This window comes from Salmo salar, chromosome 14, assembly GCF_965601325.2.
Source record: "Salmo salar chromosome 14, fSalSal1, whole genome shotgun sequence".
In the NCBI taxonomy this organism is placed as follows: Eukaryota; Metazoa; Chordata; class Actinopteri; order Salmoniformes; family Salmonidae; genus Salmo; species Salmo salar.
Window position 1 is genome coordinate 22,036,925 of NC_138304.1, and position 22,852 is coordinate 22,059,776.

The 22,852-nt window shown below is 44.9% G+C and overlaps 1 protein-coding gene across 1 annotated transcript in view; it reads right to left on the minus strand.

Annotated features, from left to right (window-relative positions):
• LOC106568830 (ATP-dependent 6-phosphofructokinase, platelet type) overlaps positions 1-22,852 on the minus strand; it is a 49,213-nt gene that overhangs the window by 23,483 nt on the left and 2,878 nt on the right. Inside the window, exons 2-6 of the mRNA XM_014139531.3 lie at positions 4,210-4,283; positions 2,839-2,916; positions 845-1,034; positions 421-586; positions 204-248 (exon numbers count right to left, since the gene is read on the minus strand). Coding sequence (XP_013995006.1) covers positions 204-248; positions 421-586; positions 845-1,034; positions 2,839-2,916; positions 4,210-4,283 — 553 coding nt within the window. The remainder of the gene's footprint in view (positions 1-203; positions 249-420; positions 587-844; positions 1,035-2,838; positions 2,917-4,209; positions 4,284-22,852) is intronic.

Consider the following 22,852-nt stretch of genomic DNA (forward strand, 5'->3'; position numbering starts at 1 on the left):
CACACACACACACACACACACACACACACACATTAGAATATAATAAAATAGAAATAACTACATGCAAACACAAACCCATTTGTATGTATTATGAACAAACATTTTCAAAGCAAGACCGCTGAGAGCCCATAGCTAAATTACAGCAAGGAAATACACAAGAATAAAGCAAGAAGTCAGGGCAGCAAATTAATGTCATTCCATACCCACAATGCCTTCCCATGACCTCGAGCACAAACGTCCTCTGGTGGCTGAGAGAAAGGCGAGAAGTTTGTGTAAATGTTGAGTGTGTACAAACAACACCACTGAGCTGTAATATGTACCCTTTATTAAATTCACTGGATGCTTCCCAATTAAGTAGTGCACTATATAGAGAATAGGGTGCCATTTGGGATACACATGCTATACTATTTCTGTCAGTACCTCTGTGCAGTAGTCATGATGGCGTCTACCACCTCTATGATTCTGTGCAGGGCAGAGTCTGTCCCGATGGTCATGTCAGTGCCACAGAAGTCGTTGTCGATGGAGCCCACCATTCCCACGATGTGCAACTCTGAGTTGTTCTGGGCAGCCTCCTCATCAATCAGACCTTTAAACAGGATACACAAGACACCACAATTTAACCCACTGGTTTTACTACTGAGTAATGTACACTCATAGGTGGAATGGCTGTATACACGCTTTGGTATACAGGCTTTGGTAATACCTAGTAATACATGTCTTACTACATATCATGTGGGAAAATACATTTTTTGCAATTTACGTAGGAAATTAGATATCTAATTTAGTGATCGAGTAGATTACTGTGAACATTTGGTCCACTACATGGACTACAACGTTCAGTTACCCTGTCGGACAAGTTCTTCCAGTAGTCCGCTCCACTCCTCTCTGAAGAGGTTGGCCCCCGTGAGGCTACCGTCCCCTCCGATCACACACAGGTTGGTGATGCCACGCAGAATCAGTTGGTGGGCAGCCTTTAGACGCCCCTCGTGGCTGCGGAACTCCTTGCAGCGGGCACTGCCAATGACTGTGCCACCCTGACAGGAAAATACAACAGCTAAGAATTGCAATGAATGGATGAATGACAGTTTGAAAGATGGATTGCTGGATGGATGACAATTGAATTGATGGATGGATAGGTTGAGGTTGGATAGATAGATGAAGGAAGATTGGGTGGATGGGTGAAGGATAGATGGAGGGATGGATGGATGGATGATTGAATGAATGAATGAATGAATGTTGGAAGGATAGATGGATAAATGTGGATGGATGTTGGATGAATGGGCAGATGAAGGTTGGAAGGATGGAACACAACAGCTCTAGACCAAACCAATGAATGGCATAATCTGACACAATGGAGCACTGCTGCAGTCATTGATATGCCTCATTAATTCAACCTCTCATTTTGTTTTTTTGTGTGGTGTGTTTTGTTATTATCATTAACTAACAGGTTCATGCAGAATCCACAATGACAAGGCACCTTCCACTCTGTTAGCATCAGGCAGAAATGCAGCTGCGCTCATCTGTCACGTGCAATTTGTACATTACAAGTCTGGGACCACAAATATATTTATACCATTTGGGATTTGGACTTTATTCTGGATCCCCATTAGCTGCCAAGGCAGCAGCTACACATCCTGGGTTCCAATCACAATTACATACAATAAAACATGGCTGGGCTGTGTGCTAGTCACTTAAACAGACAGCTCAGTGATTTCAACATGTCAATACCGCTCACAAAGACAAGCAGTAATGCAGTCAATCTCTCCTCCACCCTGAGCCAGGAGAGATTGACATCGATATTATCAATGCTGGCTCTCCGTATACATCTAACGGCCAGCTGTGCTGCTCTGTTCTGGTCCTACTGTAATTTGCCTTTGTCCCTCTTTGTGGCACTTGACCATATGACTGGACAGTAGTCCGGGTGCATCAAAACTAGGGCCTGTAGTACTTGTTTTGTTGATAGTGTTGTTAAGGCAGAGCAGCGCTTTATTATGGACAGACCTCTCCCCATCTTAGCTACTGTCGAATCGATATGTTTTGACCATGACAGTTTACAATCCAGGGTTACACCGAGCAGTTTAATCTCCTCAATTTGCTCAATTTCCACATTATTCATTACAAGATTTAGTTGAGGTTTATGGTTTAGTGAATGATTTGTCCCAAATGCTTTTAGTTTTTTTTATATTTAGGACCAGCTTATTTCTTGCTGCCCATTCTGAAACTGACTGCAGCTCCTTGCTACATAGACACACAGGCTTTACTCAGTGCCAGTGATTTTAAAAAGTAAGGGGTCTAGACCGATGCCCTGGGGAATGCCTGACTACCTGGATTGTGTTGGAGAGGCTTCCATTAAAGAACACCCTCTGTGTTCTGTTAGAAAGGTAACTGTCAATCACAACATAGCAGGGGTGTAAAGACATAACACATCATTATTCCAGACGCAGATTATGATTGATAATGTCAAAAGTTGCACCGAAGTCTAACAAAACAGCCCCCACAGTTTTCTTATGATATTTTTTTCTCAGTCATTTGCGTAAGAGCCGTCCGTACATGTTGAATGCCCTTCCCTATAAGCGTGCTGAAAGTCTGTTGCTAATTTGTTTACTTTGAAATAGCGTTGTATCTGGTCAAACACCATTTTTTCCAAAAGTTGACTAAGGGTTGGTAACAGGCTGATTGGCTTAAGGGTGCTTTGCTATTCTTAGTTAGCGGAATAACTTTCAGCTCATATTCCTAGCATTGTATACTGTACATAGCCTATGGGAATTCTAATGAAATCCCTAGTATTTTGCCTAAAGGCACAAATACACACAGTAGTCAGTTCACTGCCCTCCTTACCACTTGTAACATGCTGGAGACACTTTCCCATGATGCCTCTTCTATGTTATCTCCACCGTCTACCATACCCTGGTAACCCTGCAAGTAGAAAGGAAACATTAACATTGGCCTATATTTCATGGCTTTGTCTAATGCAGCATAAAGTTGGTTTAAGCTTTCACAGAAGAATAAAGTTGGTTTAAGCTTTCACAGTGTCCTTCGAGTTCTTACTCTAAAAATAGAACCTAACACCTCTTACATTCAGTGTCTGCATCCCAAATGGCACCCTTTTCCCATGTATAGTGCACTACTTTTGACCAGGACCCATAGGAATCTGGTCAAAAGTAGAGCACTATATAGGAAATAGTGCACTACTTCTGACCAGAACCCGATGGGCCCCGATCAAATGTAGGGCACAAAATAGGAAACCTTATGGGCCCTGGTTAAAAGTATTGCACTATACAGAGCACTGGACAAAAATAGTGCACTATATAGGGAATAAGGTGCCATTTGGGACAAAGCCAGTGAGTGTGATGTGAGCCTCCTCAACGGAATGCCTTTCATCACTCATTAAACACCAGAGTCTCTAACAATAGACAACACTTAAGCAAAGTTCCCTGCAACTGTTTCCACATGTTATCATTTTAACATTGGTGGCACAAATCCCATTCAAGTCATGGGACCAATATTAGCATTGTTCGCACATCATGTTCAAATCATCTAAGTGACTTTGTTGAGCTTCACCATAAATTGTAGATACTTTTGGATGATTTAGCATGATTGATTTAGCAACGTTAGCATGTGGAAACAGTGCTAGGGAAACAAAACCAACGCATGAATTGCTGTCCTACCTTGTCCATAGACTGCTTACAGGGTAAGGAAACCAATGTGTCATTTTGTAATTTGGGCGAACTTTTGCTTTAAGGAGCTACTTATCTATGGGAAACCACCCCCACTACCAACTGCTCCCATTTTCTATAAAGGGCCCTAGTCAAAAGTAGTGCACTATATAGGGAATTTAGGACTGATCCCATTGTTAACTCGAAATGACACAACGACAAGGTTCCAGTTCAACAACGTTTACTAAACCGTATTAGCACACTACATGGTTGCCATTGCACTCAGGCCAGGTTCATCCACAATGAGACTGCTGCGCAGGCGCACTAATAACAGAGTGATAGCCCCGTAAAAACAGAAATATAGGGATACATAAAAGATGAATTTAACACCCATGACATGACAAATTGTTAAATAACCTTACTTCTAATTTTCCTGACCCTCATTTCAAAGAAAAGCTTTGCCCCTTGAGCATAGAGCTTGCCAGAGTTGATTTGTCTCAGTGTCAGTGGTAGAACGGTACAAGCCACCAAGTAGTGTCTGTCATGATCTCACCTCATGGATGAAGTAAACTTTAGCTCCCACATAAATACCCATGCGGACCACAGCCCGGACAGCAGCATTCATACCTGCACAATATGAGAGAGAGAGAGAGAGAGAGAGAGAGAGAGAGAGAGAGAGAGAGAGAGAGAGAGAGAGAGAGAGAGAGAGAGAGAGAGAGAGAGAGAGAGAGAGAGAGAGAGAGAGAGAGAGAAAATTAAAAATGGCAGTACATGAATGGCTATTGCATTGCATGTTCCATCCAGTAGACTCCAGACTGAAAACACTCATCAGGGAGATGGAATGAATCACAGAGATAAATCAACCACATTAAAGTGATGTCCCACTGAATCAACGTTGTTTTCAATGAAATGACGTTGAACCAACGTGGAATAGACGTTGAATTGGCATCTTTGCCCAGTGGGGTGCTTCGTCCAGCAGAGAAAGATGCTTGCATAGCCATCGGCCATGTATCATTGCATTAATTCAATATCTAATACATTTACCATTTACAGTCTGAAAACTGATCATAATGATTATAAAAACTGGCATCTTAGTTGCACCGAAACTGTAAGCACTGATACTGGTACTGTGGGTTGGCTAGTGCCATGCAGTCATGCTAGGATACCTGTAACGATATAAAATGAAGGAGATGAGTCTACACATGGAGAATGGCACAGATTTCTCAATGTGGATTAATAATGATAAACACTTCAAAAGTTATTAATCCACTGGAAGATTTCCTGAAGCATGGCCAATGGCTCTGTGAGTCATTACAGAAATCCCCCTATATACAGAACAAACTGATATTTTCTGGCAGGTAAGACTTGCAAGTGGTTTTTACTAACATCATGTGAGAAAATATGCATACTGCATTCTCTAGTTTACAAGGTAGGCTACAGGATGGAGTGGTTATCAAATTGGCCGCACCTGGATTCTGATGGATTCTGATGGGACATTGGCCTGATACAGAGATCCAAACATTTGTCCCAATCGCACCACATTCCTGCTGTGTAGACAGTGGTAGATTACGTGGTAGGTAGTCTTGCACGAAGTGCATGGTCTAATGGCAACCCACTGTCTACAAAGCAGGAATGTGGTGTGATTGCGACAAAAGTTCGTTTCAGCTGTTTATTTGATAGCGAGGGACACATTTAACCAATCACAAGGTAAGTATTGTTCCTAGAGATTATGGATATGTCTTTGTGTGGCAGAGACGTGCAATGTCTCTCTCCACTAATGAGCACTGACTTCCGCCAATTCATGCGCATTCATTGTGTAATTGTGTGAATTTGTTTCCCTTTGTTTATCAGTGTTTACCAATTTATTCAATTTTATTTATATTTATTTAACCTTCATTTAACTAGGCAAGTCAGTTAAGAACAAATTCTTATTTACAATGACGGCCTCACTAAATCTCTTGTAGCTGAATAGAAGCAACTCCCCGCAACAATGTTCCAACATCTAGTGGAAAGCCTTCCCAGAAGAGTGGAGGCTGTTATAGCAGCAAAGGGGGGACCAACTCCATATTAATGCCCATGATTTTTGAATCAGATGTTTGGTCATGTAGTGTATGTCAGCTTTTAACAAGGCTGGATAACTGACAGTGTACAAGCTCGTGTTCATGAGCAGAATAGAACAGATCACATTAAGTGGGAGCTGAAAGCCACGCCTGCATTATTATGATAGGCTGCCGCTTCTACAGTATGCTGACAATTAGCAAGTAATGTTGTATGTTGTCAACAGAAGAGTCCATGAAGGCACAGTACGTTACTGGCATGTAGTGCTAGTGGCAGCCAGTTGCCTGTAAATTATTGTGAATTTTACAATAACTTACTGACAAATATTTTCCAGTTAAGAAAATACAAATTCACAGCAACTTCTAACAACAAGTTTCCGTTAAATTACTGGAAAATGCACAATAACCTCATTACAGAGCAGCTTGTTAGTGACACATGCTCTTACAACATTTCCAGAACAGACAGTGTCAAATGAGGTGCTCAACTTGCACTGGCATAACCCTCAAACTTAATCTGCTACAACACTTACACTGATGGTTGGCACAAATATACATATATTTGACCGCGTCCCCACATATGCTAATGAACCCCACCAGTACATTGCCCCCACCTATCAAAGCGCAGCGAGGATCGTACCTTATATTCAAAATATTTGGTGGGAAAATGTCCCATTATACCTACAAGTTACCGAACTGTGAGTTCATATGTGTACCTGCGAAGTGTACCTTTTACTTTTTTTGCACCCCAGTGAACTATACTGTACCCTAACCATACCCTTATTTTTTGAGAGTGTGTTAATACATGTTCCAAGAGGGAAGTATGAACCTGGTGGCACTGCAGAAACATTGACATTCTCAACCAAGAGGTTGCAAATTCAAATCCCCAAAGCATTCATGTATACTCTGTGTCAAGTGTCCTTGAGCACTGTTAGTTTTACGTTGATGTAATGTCGGTGGTGATAATTGGACAATTATTTACTTTATTCTGGACAGCTTTAAGCAAAGTGTATGAATGTATTCTTGCCATTAAGTGTGGTGGTGCAGCAGGAAATGTAGCAGGACATTTCAGGTTGCTAGTGAATGAGAGTTCAGGTGTAGGTTTTAAGTTCAAATCCCAGCTAAGGCTGAGTCCCAAGTGTGGTCACAGTACGAAATAATACCGTATTTTTATTACACTAATTGAAATCAGAATACAGCAGCATACTGTCATTTTATAGAAATAATGCCTTCAAGTTATTGGATATACTTTTGGCAAAGTGCAAAAATGCATTCTTGCCAATATAGAGTACAGTATGTATAGCCTATCCCCATTATGTCCACAGACCTGTCACGACTTCTACCGAAGTTGAGGCCCCTCCTTGTTCGGGTGGTGCTCGGCGATCGACGTCACCGGTCTTCTAGCCACCATTGATCAGTTTTTCATTTTCCATTGGTTTTGTCTGGTCTCACTTACACACCTGTTTCTTATCCCAGTAATTACATGTTGTGTATTTAACCCTCTGTTTCCCCTCATATCATTGTCGGTGATTGTTTGTTATGTTATGTACGTGTTGTTTATGTATCGGTGTGCGACGGGTTATTTGTTTACCCGGATTAGTTTTCCTACGTTGGTTTTGGAGTTAGTTTTTTGTTAATAAATACTCCATTTTTTAATCCAATCTGGTTTCTCCTGCACCTGACTTCCCTGCCACCTACATACACGGATTATGACAGAATCACCGACCATTTTTTTGAAGTCAGCTGGAGAAGACATCCCGGACAGGGAGGTGGAGGAGCGCATCCAGGAGAATGAGGAGAGACTGTTACATCTATGCGCTGCCATGGATCGCGCTGTTCAGATGATGGACCGCTTGGAGAGACGGGAGATTCAGCCAGCGCCTCCACCAGCCCAACCGGGGTCGATCCAAAACGCCCCTTGTCAGCCTGAACCGGGTGGTATCCGTCTAGCCATGCCTCGGGGTTACGACGGAAGTGCTGCCAACTGCCGGGGTTTCCTGCTCCAATTAGAACTTTATCTGGCCACGGTCCACCCAGTTCCATCAGACCGTGAGAAGATTTTCGCCCTCGTCTCGTGCCTCACCGGGAGAGCCCTGGAATGGGCCAGCGCTGTGTGTGGAAGGAGGAGATGCGGCGTTGGACCGTTATGAGGAGTTCATCCGCCGTTTCCGGGCAGTCTTCGACCACCCACCCGAGGGCAGAGATCGGCGGGTGAGCGCCTCTACCATCTGAGGCAGGAGACGAGGAGCGCCCAGGATTTTGCATTGGAGTACAGGACCCTGGCAGCCGGTGCGGGATGGAATCACGGGGCCCTGATCGATCATTATCGCTGTAGTCTGAGGGAGGACGTCCGTCGGGAGCTGGCCTGTAGAGACACCACCCTCACCTTCGACCAGCTGGTGGATCTGTCCATCCGGTTGGACAACTGGCTGGCTGCTCGCGGACGTCCAGATCGGGGTCTGGTGGTTTCATCCTCCCGCACCCCCTCTCCTATAACCATGGAGCCAGGAGGGAGGGTGCACAGGGAGACCGGAGGGAGTTCCCGCTCGTGCACCATCGGTGACCGCAGAGGACACACTGCTGGTCGGTGCCGGGTAGGTTCTTCTGGGAATCGAGGTAACAGGCAGGGCGCTCTGGCGCCACCCCAGGTGAGTAGGCACCATTCTCATCCAGAGCCCTTCTGTTGCTCATATATTTGTGTCTGTCACTTTTCCTGATTATTTTTTTTCTTCCCCCCCCCCTCATTCCCAGCATAAGGTGCTAGTAGATTCAGGCGCGGCTGGGAACTTTATTGATCAAACGTTGGCTCATAGTTTAGGGATCCCTATTGTACCGGTGAAAGTACCTTTTCCCATTCACACCTTAGATAGTCGACCATTTGGGTCAGGGTTGATTAGGGAGGCCACAGCTCCTTTGACTATGCGGACGCAGGGGGGTCACAAGGAGAAAATTAGTATTTTCCTTATTGACACTGCTGCGTATCCAGTGGTGCTGGGTCTGCCCTGGTTAACTAGTCATAACCCCACTTTTTCTTGGCCACAGCGGGCTCTTACGGGGTGGTCGCGAGAGTGCTTAGGTAGGTGTGTAGGGGTTTCCGTCGGTGCTACTACGGTGGAAAGTCCAGACCAGGTCTCTACCGTGCGCATTCCCCCTGAATATGCCGATTTGGCTCTCGCCTTCTGTAAAAAGAAGGCGACTCAATTACCACCTCATCGACAGGGGGATTGTGCGATAAATCTCATGGCAGACGCTACACTTCCCAAGAGTCACGTGTATCCCCTGTCGCAAGCGGAGACGGTGGCTATGGAGACATATGTTTCTGAATCCCTGCGTCAGGGGTACATTAGGCCCTCCATCTCACCCGTCTCCTCGAGTTTCTTTTTTGTGAAGAAGAAGGATGGGGGTCTGCGACCGTGCATTGATTATTCGAGGTCTTAATAAAATCACAGTGGGGTAAAGTTACCCGCTACCTCTGATCGCCCCGGTGATTGAATTGATGCACGGCGCGCGCTTCTTCACAAAACTGGATCTCCGGAGTGCGTACAACCTGGTGCGTATCCGAGATGGAGACCAGTGGAAGACAGCATTTAGTACCACCTCAGGGCATTATGAGTACCTTGTCATGCCGTACGGGTTAAAAAAATGCTCCATCAGTCTTCCAATCTTTTGTCGACGAGATTTTCAGGGACCTGCACGGGCAGGGTGTAATGGTGTATATCGATGACATTCTGATTTACTCCGCTACACTTGCCGAGCATGTGTCCCTGGTGCGCAAAGTGCTTGGTCGCCTGTTGGAGCATGACCTGTATGTCAAGGCTGAGAAATGCTTGTTCTTTAAACAGTCCGTCTCTTTCTTAGGATATCGCCTATCTACGTCAGGGGTGGAGATGGAGAGTGACCGTATTACAGCCGTGCGTAATTGGCCGACTCCCACCACGATAAAGGAGGTGCAGTGATTTTTAGGGTTTGCCAATTACTACCAGAGATTTATCCGGGGTTTTGGTCAGATAGCTGCTCCCATTACCTCACTGCTGAAGGGGGATCCAGTGCGCTTGCAGTGGTCGGCTGGGGCGGACAGGGCTTTTAGGAAACTGAAGGCTCTGTTTACCTCGGTTCCTGTGTTGGCTCATCCGGATCCATCTTTGCAATTCATAGTGGAGGTGGACGCATCTGAGGCTGGGATAGGAGCTGTGCTCTCTCAGCGTTCGGGTACGCCACATAAGCTCCGCCCCCTGTGCCTTCTTCTCTAAGAAGCTCAGCCCGGCGGAGCAAAACTATGATGTGGGGGACAGGGAGCTGTTGGCTATCGTCAAAGCTTTGAAGGCGTGGAGACACTGGCTTGAGGGGGCTAAACACCCTTTTCTCATCTGGACTGACCACCGCAATCTGGAGTACATCCGGGAGGCGAGGAGACTGAATCCTCGCCAGGCAAGGTGGGCCATGTTTTTCACCCGTTTTGTGTTTACCCTCTCTTACAGACCAGGTTCCCAGAACGTCAAGGCAGATGCATTGTCCCGGCTGTATGACACAGAGGAGCGGTCCATGGATCCCACTCCCATCATCCCAGCCTCTTGTTTGGTGGCACCGGTAGTATGGAAGCTGGACGCGGACATTGAGCGGGCGTCACGTGCAGTGCCCGTTCCCCCACAGTGTCCAGCTGGGCATCTGTACGTTCCGTCCGCTGTCCGTGACCGATTGAGCTACTGGGCTCACACGTCACCCTCCTCTGGTCATCCTGGGATTGGTCGGACGATGCGTTGTCTTAGTGGGAGGTACTGGTGGCCCACCTTAGCTAAGGATGTGAGGGTTTATGTTTCCTCCTGCTCAGTGTGCGCCCAGTGCAAGGCTCCTAGACACCTACCCAGAGGTAAGTTACAACCCTTACCCGTTCCACAGCGGCCGTGGTCGCACTTGTCGGTGGATTTTATAACCAATCTTCCACCTTCACAAGGTAACACCATGATCATGGTCGTTGTGGATCGCTTTTCTAAGTCCTGTCGTCTCCTCCCTTTGCCCGGTCTCCCTACGGCCCTACAGACGGCGGAGGCTCTGTTTACCCACGTTTTTCGGCACTACGGGGTGCCTGAGGATATAGTGTCTGATCGAGGGCCCCAGTTCACGTCAAGGGTTTGGAAGGCGTTCATGGAACGTCTGGGGGTCTCGGTTAGCCTTACCTCAGGTTTTCACCCTGAAAGTAACGGGCAGGTGGAGAGAGTAAATCAGGATGTGGGTAGGTTTCTGAGGTCTTATTGCCAGGATCGGCCGGGGGAGAGGGCGGCATTTGTGCCCGGGGCAGAGATGGCTCAGAACTCGCTCCGCCACTCCTCCACTAACCTCACTCCATTTCAGTGTGTGTTGGGATATCAGCCGGTCCTGGCCCCTTGGCATCAGAATCAGACCGAGCCTCCTGCGGTGGACCACTGGTTCCGGCACGCGGAGGAGACCTGGGATGCTGCTCACGTCCGCCTTCAGCGCGCCGTACGACGTCAAAAAGCTGGTGCAGACCGTCACCGCAGTGAGGCCCCGGTGTTCGCACCGGGGGACAGGGTCTGGCTCTCGACCCGAAACCTGCCCCTTCGCCTGCCCTGCCGGAAGCTGAGTCCGCGGTTTATGGGGCCGTTTAAAGTCCTGAGGAGATTGAACGAGGTATGTTATAGGTTAAAGCTTCCCCCCAATTACTGCATTAACCCCTCATTCCATGTGTCTCTCCTCAGGCCGGTGGTGGCTGGCCCGCTCCAGGAGGCTGAGGTGCGGGAGGTTCCTCCGCCCCCTCTGGACATTGAGGGGGCCCCGGCATACTTCGTTCGATCCATCCTGGATTCGAGACATCGGGCGAGGGGTCTTCAGTACCTCGTGGACTGTGAGGGGTACGGTCCGGAGGAGAGATGCTGGGTTCCGGTGGAGGACGTGTTAGATCCTTCCATGCTGAGCGAGTTCCATCGTCTCCATCCGGATCGCCCTGTGCCTCGTCCTCCGTGCCGTCCCCGAGGCCGGTGTCGACGCACTGCTGGAGCCGCGCGTCAGGGGGGGATACTGTCACGACTTCTACCGAAGTTGAGACCCCTCCTTGTTCGGGTGGTGCTCGGCGATAGACGTCACCGGTCTTCTAGCCACCAGTTTTTCATTTTCCATTGGTTTTGTCTGGTCTCCTTACACACCTGTTTCTTATCCCAGTAATTACATGTTGTGTATTTAACCCTCTGTTTCCCCTCATATCTTGTCGGTGATTGTTTGTTATGTTATGTACGTGTTTATGTATCGGTGTGCGACGGGTTATTTGTTTACCCGAATTAGTTTTCTACGTTGGTTTTGGAGTTAGTTCTTTGTTAATAAATACTCCATTTTTTTTAAATCACTCTGGTTTCTCCTGCACCTGACTTCCCTGCCACCTACATACACGGATTATGACAAGACCTGGTGGCTCAACAGGAACTTCAGGTAGAAAATCAAATCACATTTTATTCATCACATGCGCCTTACTGTGAAATGCTTACTTAAAAGCCCTTAACCAACAGTGCAGTTCAAGAAGAGTTAAGAAAATAGTTCCCAAATAAACTAAAGTAAAAACTAATTAAAAGTAACACAATAAAATAACAATAACGAGGCTATATACAGGGGGTACCGGCACCGAGTCAGTGTGCGGGGGTACAGGTTAGTTGAGATAATTTGTACATGTAGGTAGGGATGACGTGACTATGCATAGATAATAAACATCGAGGAGCAGCAGTGTACAAGACAAGTGGAGGGGGGGTCAATGTAAATAGTCCGGTGGCCATTTAATTAATTGTTCAGCAATCTCATGGCTTGGTGTTAGAAGCTGTTAAGGAGCCTTTTGGTCCTAAACTTGGCCAAGAGGTTGTGAGTCCCAAGTTATCCAGGGGAACATTATACAACATTCTAAAAACATTCTTGTCCACAAACAGGGAACTAGATAACACTTGCCGGGGACAATGCCTGATTGAATTAATGTCCATTATACATTTGAAACTAAAATAATCTCAATAACATTTGACACAGGGTTTACACATGTGTAGTTTCATGGTATCACATGTTGAAATTTTGCATCACCATGTTGTCACTTTTATTTCAAATGAGATCATGTTTTCTTCACATGTTGTTACATGTTATCACATTAACTTCACATAAAATCAAGTGATCACATGTTTTTCCCAAAGATTGGAAAGCTGCTGCGGTCATCCCCCTTTTCAAAGGGGGAGATACTCTAGACCCTAACTGCTACAGACCTATATCTATCTTACCCTGCCTTTCTAAGGTCTTCGAAAGCCAGGTTAACAAACAGACCGACCATTTCGAATCCCACCGTACCTTCTCCGCTATGCAATCTGGTTTCAGAGCTGGTCATGGGTGCACCTCAGCCACGCTCAAGGTTCTAAACAATATCATAACCGCTGTCGATAAGAGACATTACTGTGCAGCCGTATTCATCGACCTGGCCAAGGCTTTCGACTCTGTCAATCACCACATTCTTATCGGCAGACTCAAAAGCCTTGGTTTCTCAAATGATTGCCTCGCCTGGTTGACCAACTACTTCTCTGATAGAGTTCAGTGTGTCAAATTGGAGGGCCTGTTGTCCGGACCTCTGGCAGTCTCTATGGGAGTGCCACAGGGTTCAATTCTCGGGCCGACTCTCTTCTCTGTATACATCAATGATGTCGCTCTGATCCACCTCTACACAGACGACACCATTCTGTATACTTCTGGCCCCTCTTTGGACACTGTGTTAACTAACCTCCAAACGAGCTTCAATGCAATACAACTATCCTTCTGTGGCCTCCAACTGCTCTTAAACGCAAGTAAAACTAAATGCATGCTCTTCAACCGATCGCTGCCCGCACCTGACCGCTTGTCCAGCATCACTACTCTGGACGGTTCTGACTTAGAAAATGTGGACAACTACAAATACCTAGGTGTCTAGTTAGATTGTAAACTCTCCTTCCAGACTCACATTAAGCATCTCCAATCCAAAATTAAATCTAGAATCGGCTTCCTATTTCGCAACAAAGCATCCTTCACTCATGCTGCCAAACATACCCTTGTAAAACTGACCATCCTACCAATCCTTGACTTCGGCGATGTCATTTACAAAATAGCCTCCAACACTCTACTCAACAAATTGGATGCAGTCTATCACAGTGCCATCCATTTTGTCACCAAAGCCCCATATACTACCCACCACTGTGATCAGTACGCGCTCGTTGGCTGTCCCTCGCTTCATACTCGTCGCCAAACCCACTGGCTCCAGGTCATCTACAAGTCTCTGCTAGGTAAAGCCCCGCCTTATCTCAGCTCACTGGTAACCATAGCAGCACCCACCCGTAGCACGCGCTCCAGCAGGTATATCTCACTGGTCACCCCCAAAGCCAATTCTTCCTTTGGCCCCCTTTCCTTCCAGTTCTCTGCTGCCAATGACCGGACCGGAACGAACTGCAAAAATCACTGAAGCTGGAGACTCATATCTCCCTCACTAGCTTTAACCCTTTCATGCGTGAGTTCCAAATATCTCTAACGGTTGCCCCAGCGTGAGTTTTTTTATGCACGTGATGTTAGAACGTTCTCTCCCATTCCAGAATGTGATTGTTACTTAACAGTACATTTCATCCGCACTGCCCACAAACCAAAGCACGCAAACTGCGGACCAATAAATTTTTGGGACATTTCTGACCTGGACAAAATTCCCCAAAACACTTCTCAATTGTTTGTGCAGTTCAGGTCTGCAGACATTTGCTCATCTGCCGCCCTGCATACACGTGTCCATATTTTACGTCTGTTGCCTTCATCGCAATCAAAGTTGTTTTCGTTACCAATAATAACTTTGGAAATGTGTGCGTTTCTTTCAAAGTAAGTGCCTTATTACGTTATAATAGTTTCTGCATGTCGTGTTATGTCGTTTCTATTGTAGCATAATGTTTTTGTGTATTTTCCTTATAATAGTGGACACGCGAGGTAACGTTACTCATGTTACTCACCTTTTATGGTGTTATATTCAATCGTGCTTATGTAGCTAGTTACATTCTTCTATTAGCACTGTAAAACAATGCTAAATGTGTCAGAAGTATTGGCCTGTATTTTGAAGCTACCCTGGAAAAATTTAAACATATCTTATACCACTTGGTCGTTTTCTGAGTGCATTCCACAAAGCTGTTTATCATGTCAGCCTTATCCACTGCCCCCATTTTGAGGTTATCGTCAAGCACGCAGTCTGGTTTGATGTTTCTCTGTCTGGTTTGTTTCTCTCTCCCGTCATATGGTCCACCTTCCACGTGGCCGACATGGTTGCTGTATGGACAGTGGAGAGGACATGGACGTCTCGTTTGTCATGGCACTTTGCTGCCAGCTGTTAACATTTCTTATTTTGTATAACGGGTCATTTAGGATGTCAGTAGCGTTGTTGATGAAATGCAGTCAGAGCAGCAGAACTAGAAAGCAGTCTTGGGAAAAGAGGGTGGCAAAGAAGGGAGTTGCAAACATAGGATCTCTGCTCCATTATTCTCTTAGGGAGTTCTTCTTTACTATCCCCAATGTATACATTTCACTAATTGTGGTTGTCCCCCCCCACTCCTGGCTCTCTCTTCTCCTGGATTGGTCTCTACTATGTCTCCCACCAACTCCTCTGTCAGAAACAACTTGAAGCACTCTGCCTCAGATGGAAATGGAAAGGGGTGTTGCACTCCAGACTGGGACTCATCAACACAAACAGCAGGGCCAGGAGGGGTGAAATGGCTGGCAGCCTTCCAGCTACCACAGAACTCCTGTACTTCATCCACTATCGGTCTGCCTCCACCACCAACAGCATCTTGAAAGGGAACTGGGATTTTGTCAGTGGACAAGGAGTCCTCAGACAAGGGGTCCTCTGTCACTGTCAGATCTGATTCCTGACTTTCAGACTCATTGTCAGAATTTTTTTAAATCTCCAGAATTTCTGCATTTCTGAGTTGTCTCCTTTTGAAAGACATTGCTAATGCTACAGCTTAGCTCATTAGCTACATACATAAACAACAACACTGAATGGCTCAGAGTGGGAGTGAGAGGTTAACGTGATTGACTGCCTGCATGCACCATTTGTATCAATAAATCACTATCAGAAAATGTTTTGTGTGGTATTATTGATATATTTACTATTTTATTCACGTTTTTCAATTACCGGTGATAAATCATGCATTCCGATTTTTGCATAGATTGTAATGGGCACATAGTATGTGTGTAAAATAATGTTTTGAAGGTTGTACTGATTATGATGAGCTAAGCTAATTCCAGCTATGTGTGTGGAGCCATGTTTGTTGACATACAATGCATTCTGGGTTTCACTTGATCGTCTGTCGGACCAAATATGCTATAACAAAATGAGGTGAGTAAAGGTTCACTCATTTTTTGAGAACTTCAGGAAGTGAATGTGGGATGTGAACGATGGTAGACGACACACTCCTTCAACATGCATACTATAAACAGACCAAACTAATCTTGTCTTCTCTTATTATCTTTGGTTTCTGTGAGGTAAAAAAGCATGGCTGCGCGCTGAAACTAATTGTTGGATTACTTTTGATTTCTAGAAAGTGTTTTACTCAATTATTTTGATCAACGGTGAGCTCACCCGTGATGTGATTAATTATACATAGTAATTGCTATTAGCAAATTCATAGTGTAGTTTATGTCAGCCGAGAGTTAGAAAATATGACCGCTTGTGTTGCGTCAATCTTTCCTCAGTGCTAGGACAAATGTAGCCTACATTTTTCCGGTTAGGATGATTGTTTTATGCTATAGATACTTCTGTGAATATCTGAACATTGCATCCAAAAATAAACTGCTCACATTCTGGACATAACTTTGTAAGGACTGTATTTGTGTAAATAGTTTCTGAAAAAAGTGTGGCCAGCTCAAATGCTGACTGTTGCGTCATTCGAAACTGTCCGTACTAAATGAGCATTCTAAATGAGTGTTCTAATCACACGTGGTGTGATCGTAGACTTCAGGGACCACTGTAGAACGATCACACCCATGTGATGGTACGTGTGAAAGGGTTAATCACCAGCTGTCAGAGCAGCTCACAGATCACTGCACCTGTACATAGCCCATCTGTAAATAGCCCATCCAACTACCTCACCCCCATACTGTATTTATCTTTGCACCTTTGCATCTTTGCACCCCAGTATCTCTACTTGCACATTCATCTTCTGCACATCTACCATTCCAGTGTTTAATTGCTATATTGTAATTACTTCGCTACCATGGCCTATTTATTGCCTTACTTCCCTTATCCTACCTCAATTGCACACACTGTATATAGACTTTTTCTACTGTATTATTGACTGTATGTTTGTTTATTCCATGTGTAACTCTGTGTTGTTGTAGGTGTCGAACTGCTTTGCTTTATCTTGGCCAGGTCGCAGTTGTAAATGAGAACTTGTTCTCAACTAGCCTACCTGGTTAAATAAAGGCAAAAAAGGTGTTTTTTTCCATAAGGATTTAAGACAAATTAAAGTTATGAACAACTAGCCTATTTCCCAAATATTCTAATAGCCTAAGAAGTTACTGTTGTCCTAAAGTTGCAGCTTTCAAAAATAATGGAAGTCGGAGTCTATAGGCTATTCTCAATCACAGCTTTATGAGTGATATAACAAACAATAGCCCATTAAGACAGGCTGATGAGGCAACGCAATTATTATCCAGTTCTCAAGACTGTAGACTTTGCTTCTATAAAACCCATTATTTATAACCTCACGACGGTAAAACAGCCTGTTCCTCATCAGCTGACTGTCACTTTGCTCCATCATATGTACAAGACACAGACACAGACAGACACACCTGTTCCATGCTGAATCTCCACCTGAAATAAATATTAGATTTGCCTGCACTTAACCTCTGCTCAGGCTTTCAACAACAATATATTTCGTAATGATTCGTCCAGATGTAGCTTTTTTTATTTAGCTGACACACCTGACTCCAATAACCAACTAATCATGATCTTCAGTTAAAAATAAAATGAGTTTAATCAGCTGTGTTTGCTAGGGATGGGGGAAAAGTGTGACACCAATCAGGCCCCCGAGGACTGGAATTGCCCAGGCCTGGTATAGCACAATATTTTATGAATACATAATCACGATAGGACAAAGGTTGACATCGCCCAACCCTATTGTGGAGAGCTAGAATTGTCATTACATGGTCATAAATGAAACTTGTAGGCTTCTGTCACTGGTGCTCTGGTGAGAAAGGGAGTAGCCGACTACTCTACTCCCCACCACGTCACACTTCAATGACAGATAGGCTATTATTGCAAATGTAGCCTACTACAGTATCCTAAATTCAGTGGTAATCTCAGCCTACTGTAGCCTGTATGCCAATAAGACAGTCCATATTCAGAGAGTACAATATTGTTACTGGATGACAGCCAGGCATGAAGGGCTGAGTCACTATTACTCTATTACTACCACAGTCCTTAACTGGGATGTCAGTTGGGTTTCCACATTATTGTAGTCTCCTGAGCCTCATTTATGTTCTCTCTAAAGGACATTAGTTTTTGGTCCGTATCTCTAGACCATACTTGCCACTGTGTTAGGTCCTGTTGTACCTTAGAGAGGACATTCTGGGTTTTTCAATGATACCATATGTGTATGAGTGTCACCTTGATCATTTCTTCTTTCTGGTTCTTCAAAATGGCAACCATCACAATTCCCATTACAATTAGCACATTTTATGGTAAGTGTGTGTAATTGTGTAATTATAATTTTTGTGAGTTTGATATTCAAATTGTTTCTAATAGATAAATATCTCAGTAACAGTTTGGTGAGTTTTCAGAGCAGCCTTTGTAGTTGACATGAGGATGTACTATGTTTTCTACTGTAATGTTACATTTTTCATATTATCAACTGAGATTCACTGAGATAATTTTATGGACAATAATATAAAAATATATATACACTGCTCAAAAAAATAAAGGGAACACTTAAACAACACAATGTAACTCCAAGTTAATCACACTTCTGTGAAATCAAACTGTCCACTTAGGAAGCAACACTGATTGACAATAAATTTCACATGCTGTTGTGCAAATGGAATAGACAACAGGTGGAAATTATAGGCAATTAGCAAGACACCCCCAATAAAGGAGTGGTTCTGCAGGTGGTAACCACAGACCACTTCTCAGTTCCTCTGCTTCCTGGCTGATGTTTTGGTCTCTTTTGAATGCTGGCGGTGCTTTCACTCTAGTGGTAGCATGAGACGGAGTCTACAACCCACACAAGTGGCTCAGGTAGTGCAGCTCATCCAGGATGGCACATCAATGCGAGCTGTGGCAAGAAGGTTTGCTGTGTCTGTCAGCGTAGTGTCCAGAGCATGGAGGCGCTACCAGGAGACAGGCCAGTACATCAGGAGACGTGGAGGAGGCCGTAGGAGGGCAACAACCCAGCAGCAGGACCGCTACCTCCGCCTTTGTGCAAGGAGGAGCAGGAGAAGCACTGCCAGAGCCCTGCAAAATGACCTCCAGCAGGCCACAAATGTGCATGTGTCTGCTCAAACGGTCAGAAACAGACTCCATGAGGGTGGTATGAGGGCCCGACGTCCACAGGTGGGGGTTGTGCTTACAGCCCAACACCGTGCAGGACATTTGGCATTTGCCAGAGAACACCAAGATTGGCAAATTCGCCACTGGCGCCCTGTGCTCTTCACAGATGAAAGCAGGTTCACACTGAGCACGTGACAGACGTGACAGAGTCTGGAGACGGCGTGGAGAACGTTCTGCTGCCTGCAACATCCTCCAGCATGACCGGTTTGGCGGTGGGTCAGTCATGGTGTGGGGTGGCATTTCTTTGGGGGGCCGCACAGCACTCCATGTGCTCGCCAGAGGTAGCCTGACTGCCATTAGGTACCGAGATGAGATCCTCAGACCCCTTGTGAGACCATATGCTGGTGCGGTTGGCCCTGGGTTCCTCCTAATGCAAGACAATGCTAGACCTCATGTGGCTGGAGTGTGTCAGCAGTTCCTGCAAGAGGAAGGCATTGATGCTATGGACTGGCCCGCCCGTTCCCCAGACCTGAATCCAATTGAGCACATCTGGGACATCATGTCTCGCTCCATCCACCAACGCCACGTTGCACCACAGACTTTTAATGTTCTTTGTAAGATGTGTTTCCCACCCCAAACACTTATGTGATGTAAAAAAAAAAGAGGATAGTCAGAGAGGAAGAGGCAAAGCGAAAGGTTTTACTCTGCCCAAAATCTGTCCACGAAAATATGCCCAAGAAGTGAGGAATTTTTGTATGGAGATCAACGAGAGTGTAGAGGATAGTCAGAGAGGAAGAGGCAAAGCGAAAGGTTTTACTCTGCCCAAAATCTGTCCACCAAAATAAGCCCAAGAAGTGAGGAAATTTTGTATGGAGAACAACGAGAGTATAAAATTGGTCAACACATTTTGTTATTGCTAATTTGCTTGATCAAATAGAAGATGGTTAGGTTGTTACGAATGTTACGAATGGACTGATATAAGTGGATGCATGTGAAGTTGAACCTGTTCTATAGATAGAGTATTCATCATGGATATAACCTATTTAAGCATGGACATTGCCATTTTAAAGTAGTCAACAGGGTGGGGATTCCTATGAGTTGGGAGCAATCAGCCAATGAAGAAGAAAATTGAATACTTTAAATGGAGATAGCCTAAATGGCGCTGCCCATAATGTCATAGACGTTACAATGGCAGATACAAAGATGAGTCCTCTATCTCTATGGCCTGTTGTTCACACCTGTATGTGACCTCTCATTGGCTAGAAAGGTCCCACCAGATCTCGCCTCCTCCCGCCTGCCTTCCATCTTTGAGGACATGTATTTCCATTGTTATAGTGGTCACTTGACTATCTTGTCAATATAATATACAATCTTTGGAATAGTGACGCATAGAGGCAAAACCAATGATGTACAGTTGAAGTCAGGATACAGTGTATTTCACAACACAGGCGTATGTACGCATACAACCTCTTCTTTTCAGCACTACTGACCCTTCGAGATAGAAGCAAGCAAAGTAAAAAACAGCAGGCCAGTGAAACAGAGACATAACACTGTGTTTGAAGGCTATAAGTAAGGCCACAATATTAGGGCCATGCACAGTAACAATCTTTAAAGCTGTAGAGTCGGGTTGGGTGATACACTATATATACAAAAGTATGTGGACACCCCTCAGATTAGTGGATTCGGCTATTTCAGCCACACCCATTGCTGACAGGTGTATAAAATCGAACACACAGCCATGCAATCTCCACAGAGAAACATTGGCAGTAGAATGGCCTTACTGAAGAGCTCAGTGACTTTCAACGTGGCACCGTCATAGGATGCCACCTTTCCAACAAGTCAGTTCGTCAAGTTTCTGCCCTGCTACAGCTGCCCCGGTCAAATGTAAGTGCTGTTATTGTGAAGTGGAAACATCTAGGAAAAAACAACGGCTCAGACGCGAAGTTTGAGGCCACACAAGCTCACAGAACGGGACCGTGGAGTACTGAAGTCCTCGGTTGAAACACTCACTACCAAGTTCCAAACTGCCTCTGGAAGCAATGTCAGCACAAGAACTGTTTGTTGGGAGCTTCACAAAATGGGTTTTCATGGGCAATCACCATGCGCAATGCCATCTGGCAGTCCGACGAATTAATCTGGGTTTGGCAGATGCCAGGATAACGCTACCTGCCCCAATGCATAGTGCCAACTGTAAAGTTTGGTGGATGAGGAATAATGTTTTTTCATGGTTAGGACTAGGCTCCTTAGTTCCAGTGAAGGGAAATGATAATGCTACAGCATACAATGAGATTCTATACGATTCTGTGCTTCCAACTTTGTGGCAACAGTTTGGGGAAGGCCCTTTCCTGTTTCAGCTTGACAATGCCCCGGTGCACAAAGCGAGGTCCACGCAGAAATGGTTTCTCGTGATCAGTGTGAAAGAACTTGACTGGCCTGCACAGAGCCCTGACCTCAACCCCATCGAACACTTATGGGATGAATTGGAACGCCGACTGCGAGCCTTACATAATCACCCAATATCATTGCCTAACCTCACTAGTTCTCTTCCCAGAAGGGTGAAAGATGTTATAGCAGCAAAGGGGGGACCAACTTCATATTAATGCCCATGATTTTTGAATCAGATGTTTGGTCATGTAGTGTATGTCAGCTTTTAACAAGGCTGGAGAACTGACAGTGTACAAGCTGGTGTTTATGAGCAGAATAGAACAGCTCACATTAACTGGGATGATATTCCTTCTCATGGGAGCTGAAAGCCACGCCTGCAATATTATGATAGGCTGCCGCTTCTACAGTATGCTGCCAAATAGCAAGTAATGTTGCATGTTGTCAACAGAAGAGTCAGTGAAGGCACAGAACGTTACTGGCATGTATTGCTCGTAGCAGCCAGTTGCCTGTAAATTATTGTGAATTTTACAATAACTTACTGACAAATGTTTTCCAGTTAATTAAGAAAATACAAATTCACAGCAACTTCTAACAACAAGTTGCTGTTAAATTGCTGGAAAATGCACAATAACCTCATTACAGAGCAGCTTGTTAGTGACACATGCTCTTACAACATTTGCAGAACAGACAGTGTCAAATGAGGTGCTCAACTTGCACTGGCATAACCCTCAAACTTAATCTGCTACAACACTTCCACTGATGGTTGGCACAAATATACAAATATTTGACCGTGTCCCCAAATATGCTAATGAACCCCACCAGTACATTGCCCCCACCTATCAAAGTGCAGCGAGGATCGTACCTTATATTAAAAATATTTGGTGAAAAAATGTCCCATTATACAGTTGAAGTCAGAAGTTTACATACACCTTAGCCAAATACGTTTAAACTCAGTTTTTCACAATTCCTGACATTTAATCATAGTAAAAATCCCCTGTCTTAGGTCAGATAGGATCATCACTTTATTTTAAGAATGTGAAATGTCAGAATAATAGTAGAGAGAAGGATTTATTTCAGCTTTTATTTCTTTCATCACATTCCCAGTGGGTCAGAAGTTTACATACACTCAATTAGTATTTGGTAGCATTGCCTTTAAAAAATGTTACTTGGGTCAAACGTTTCGGGTAGCCTTCCACAAGCTTCCCACAGTAAGTTGGGTGAATTTTGGCCCATTCCTCCTG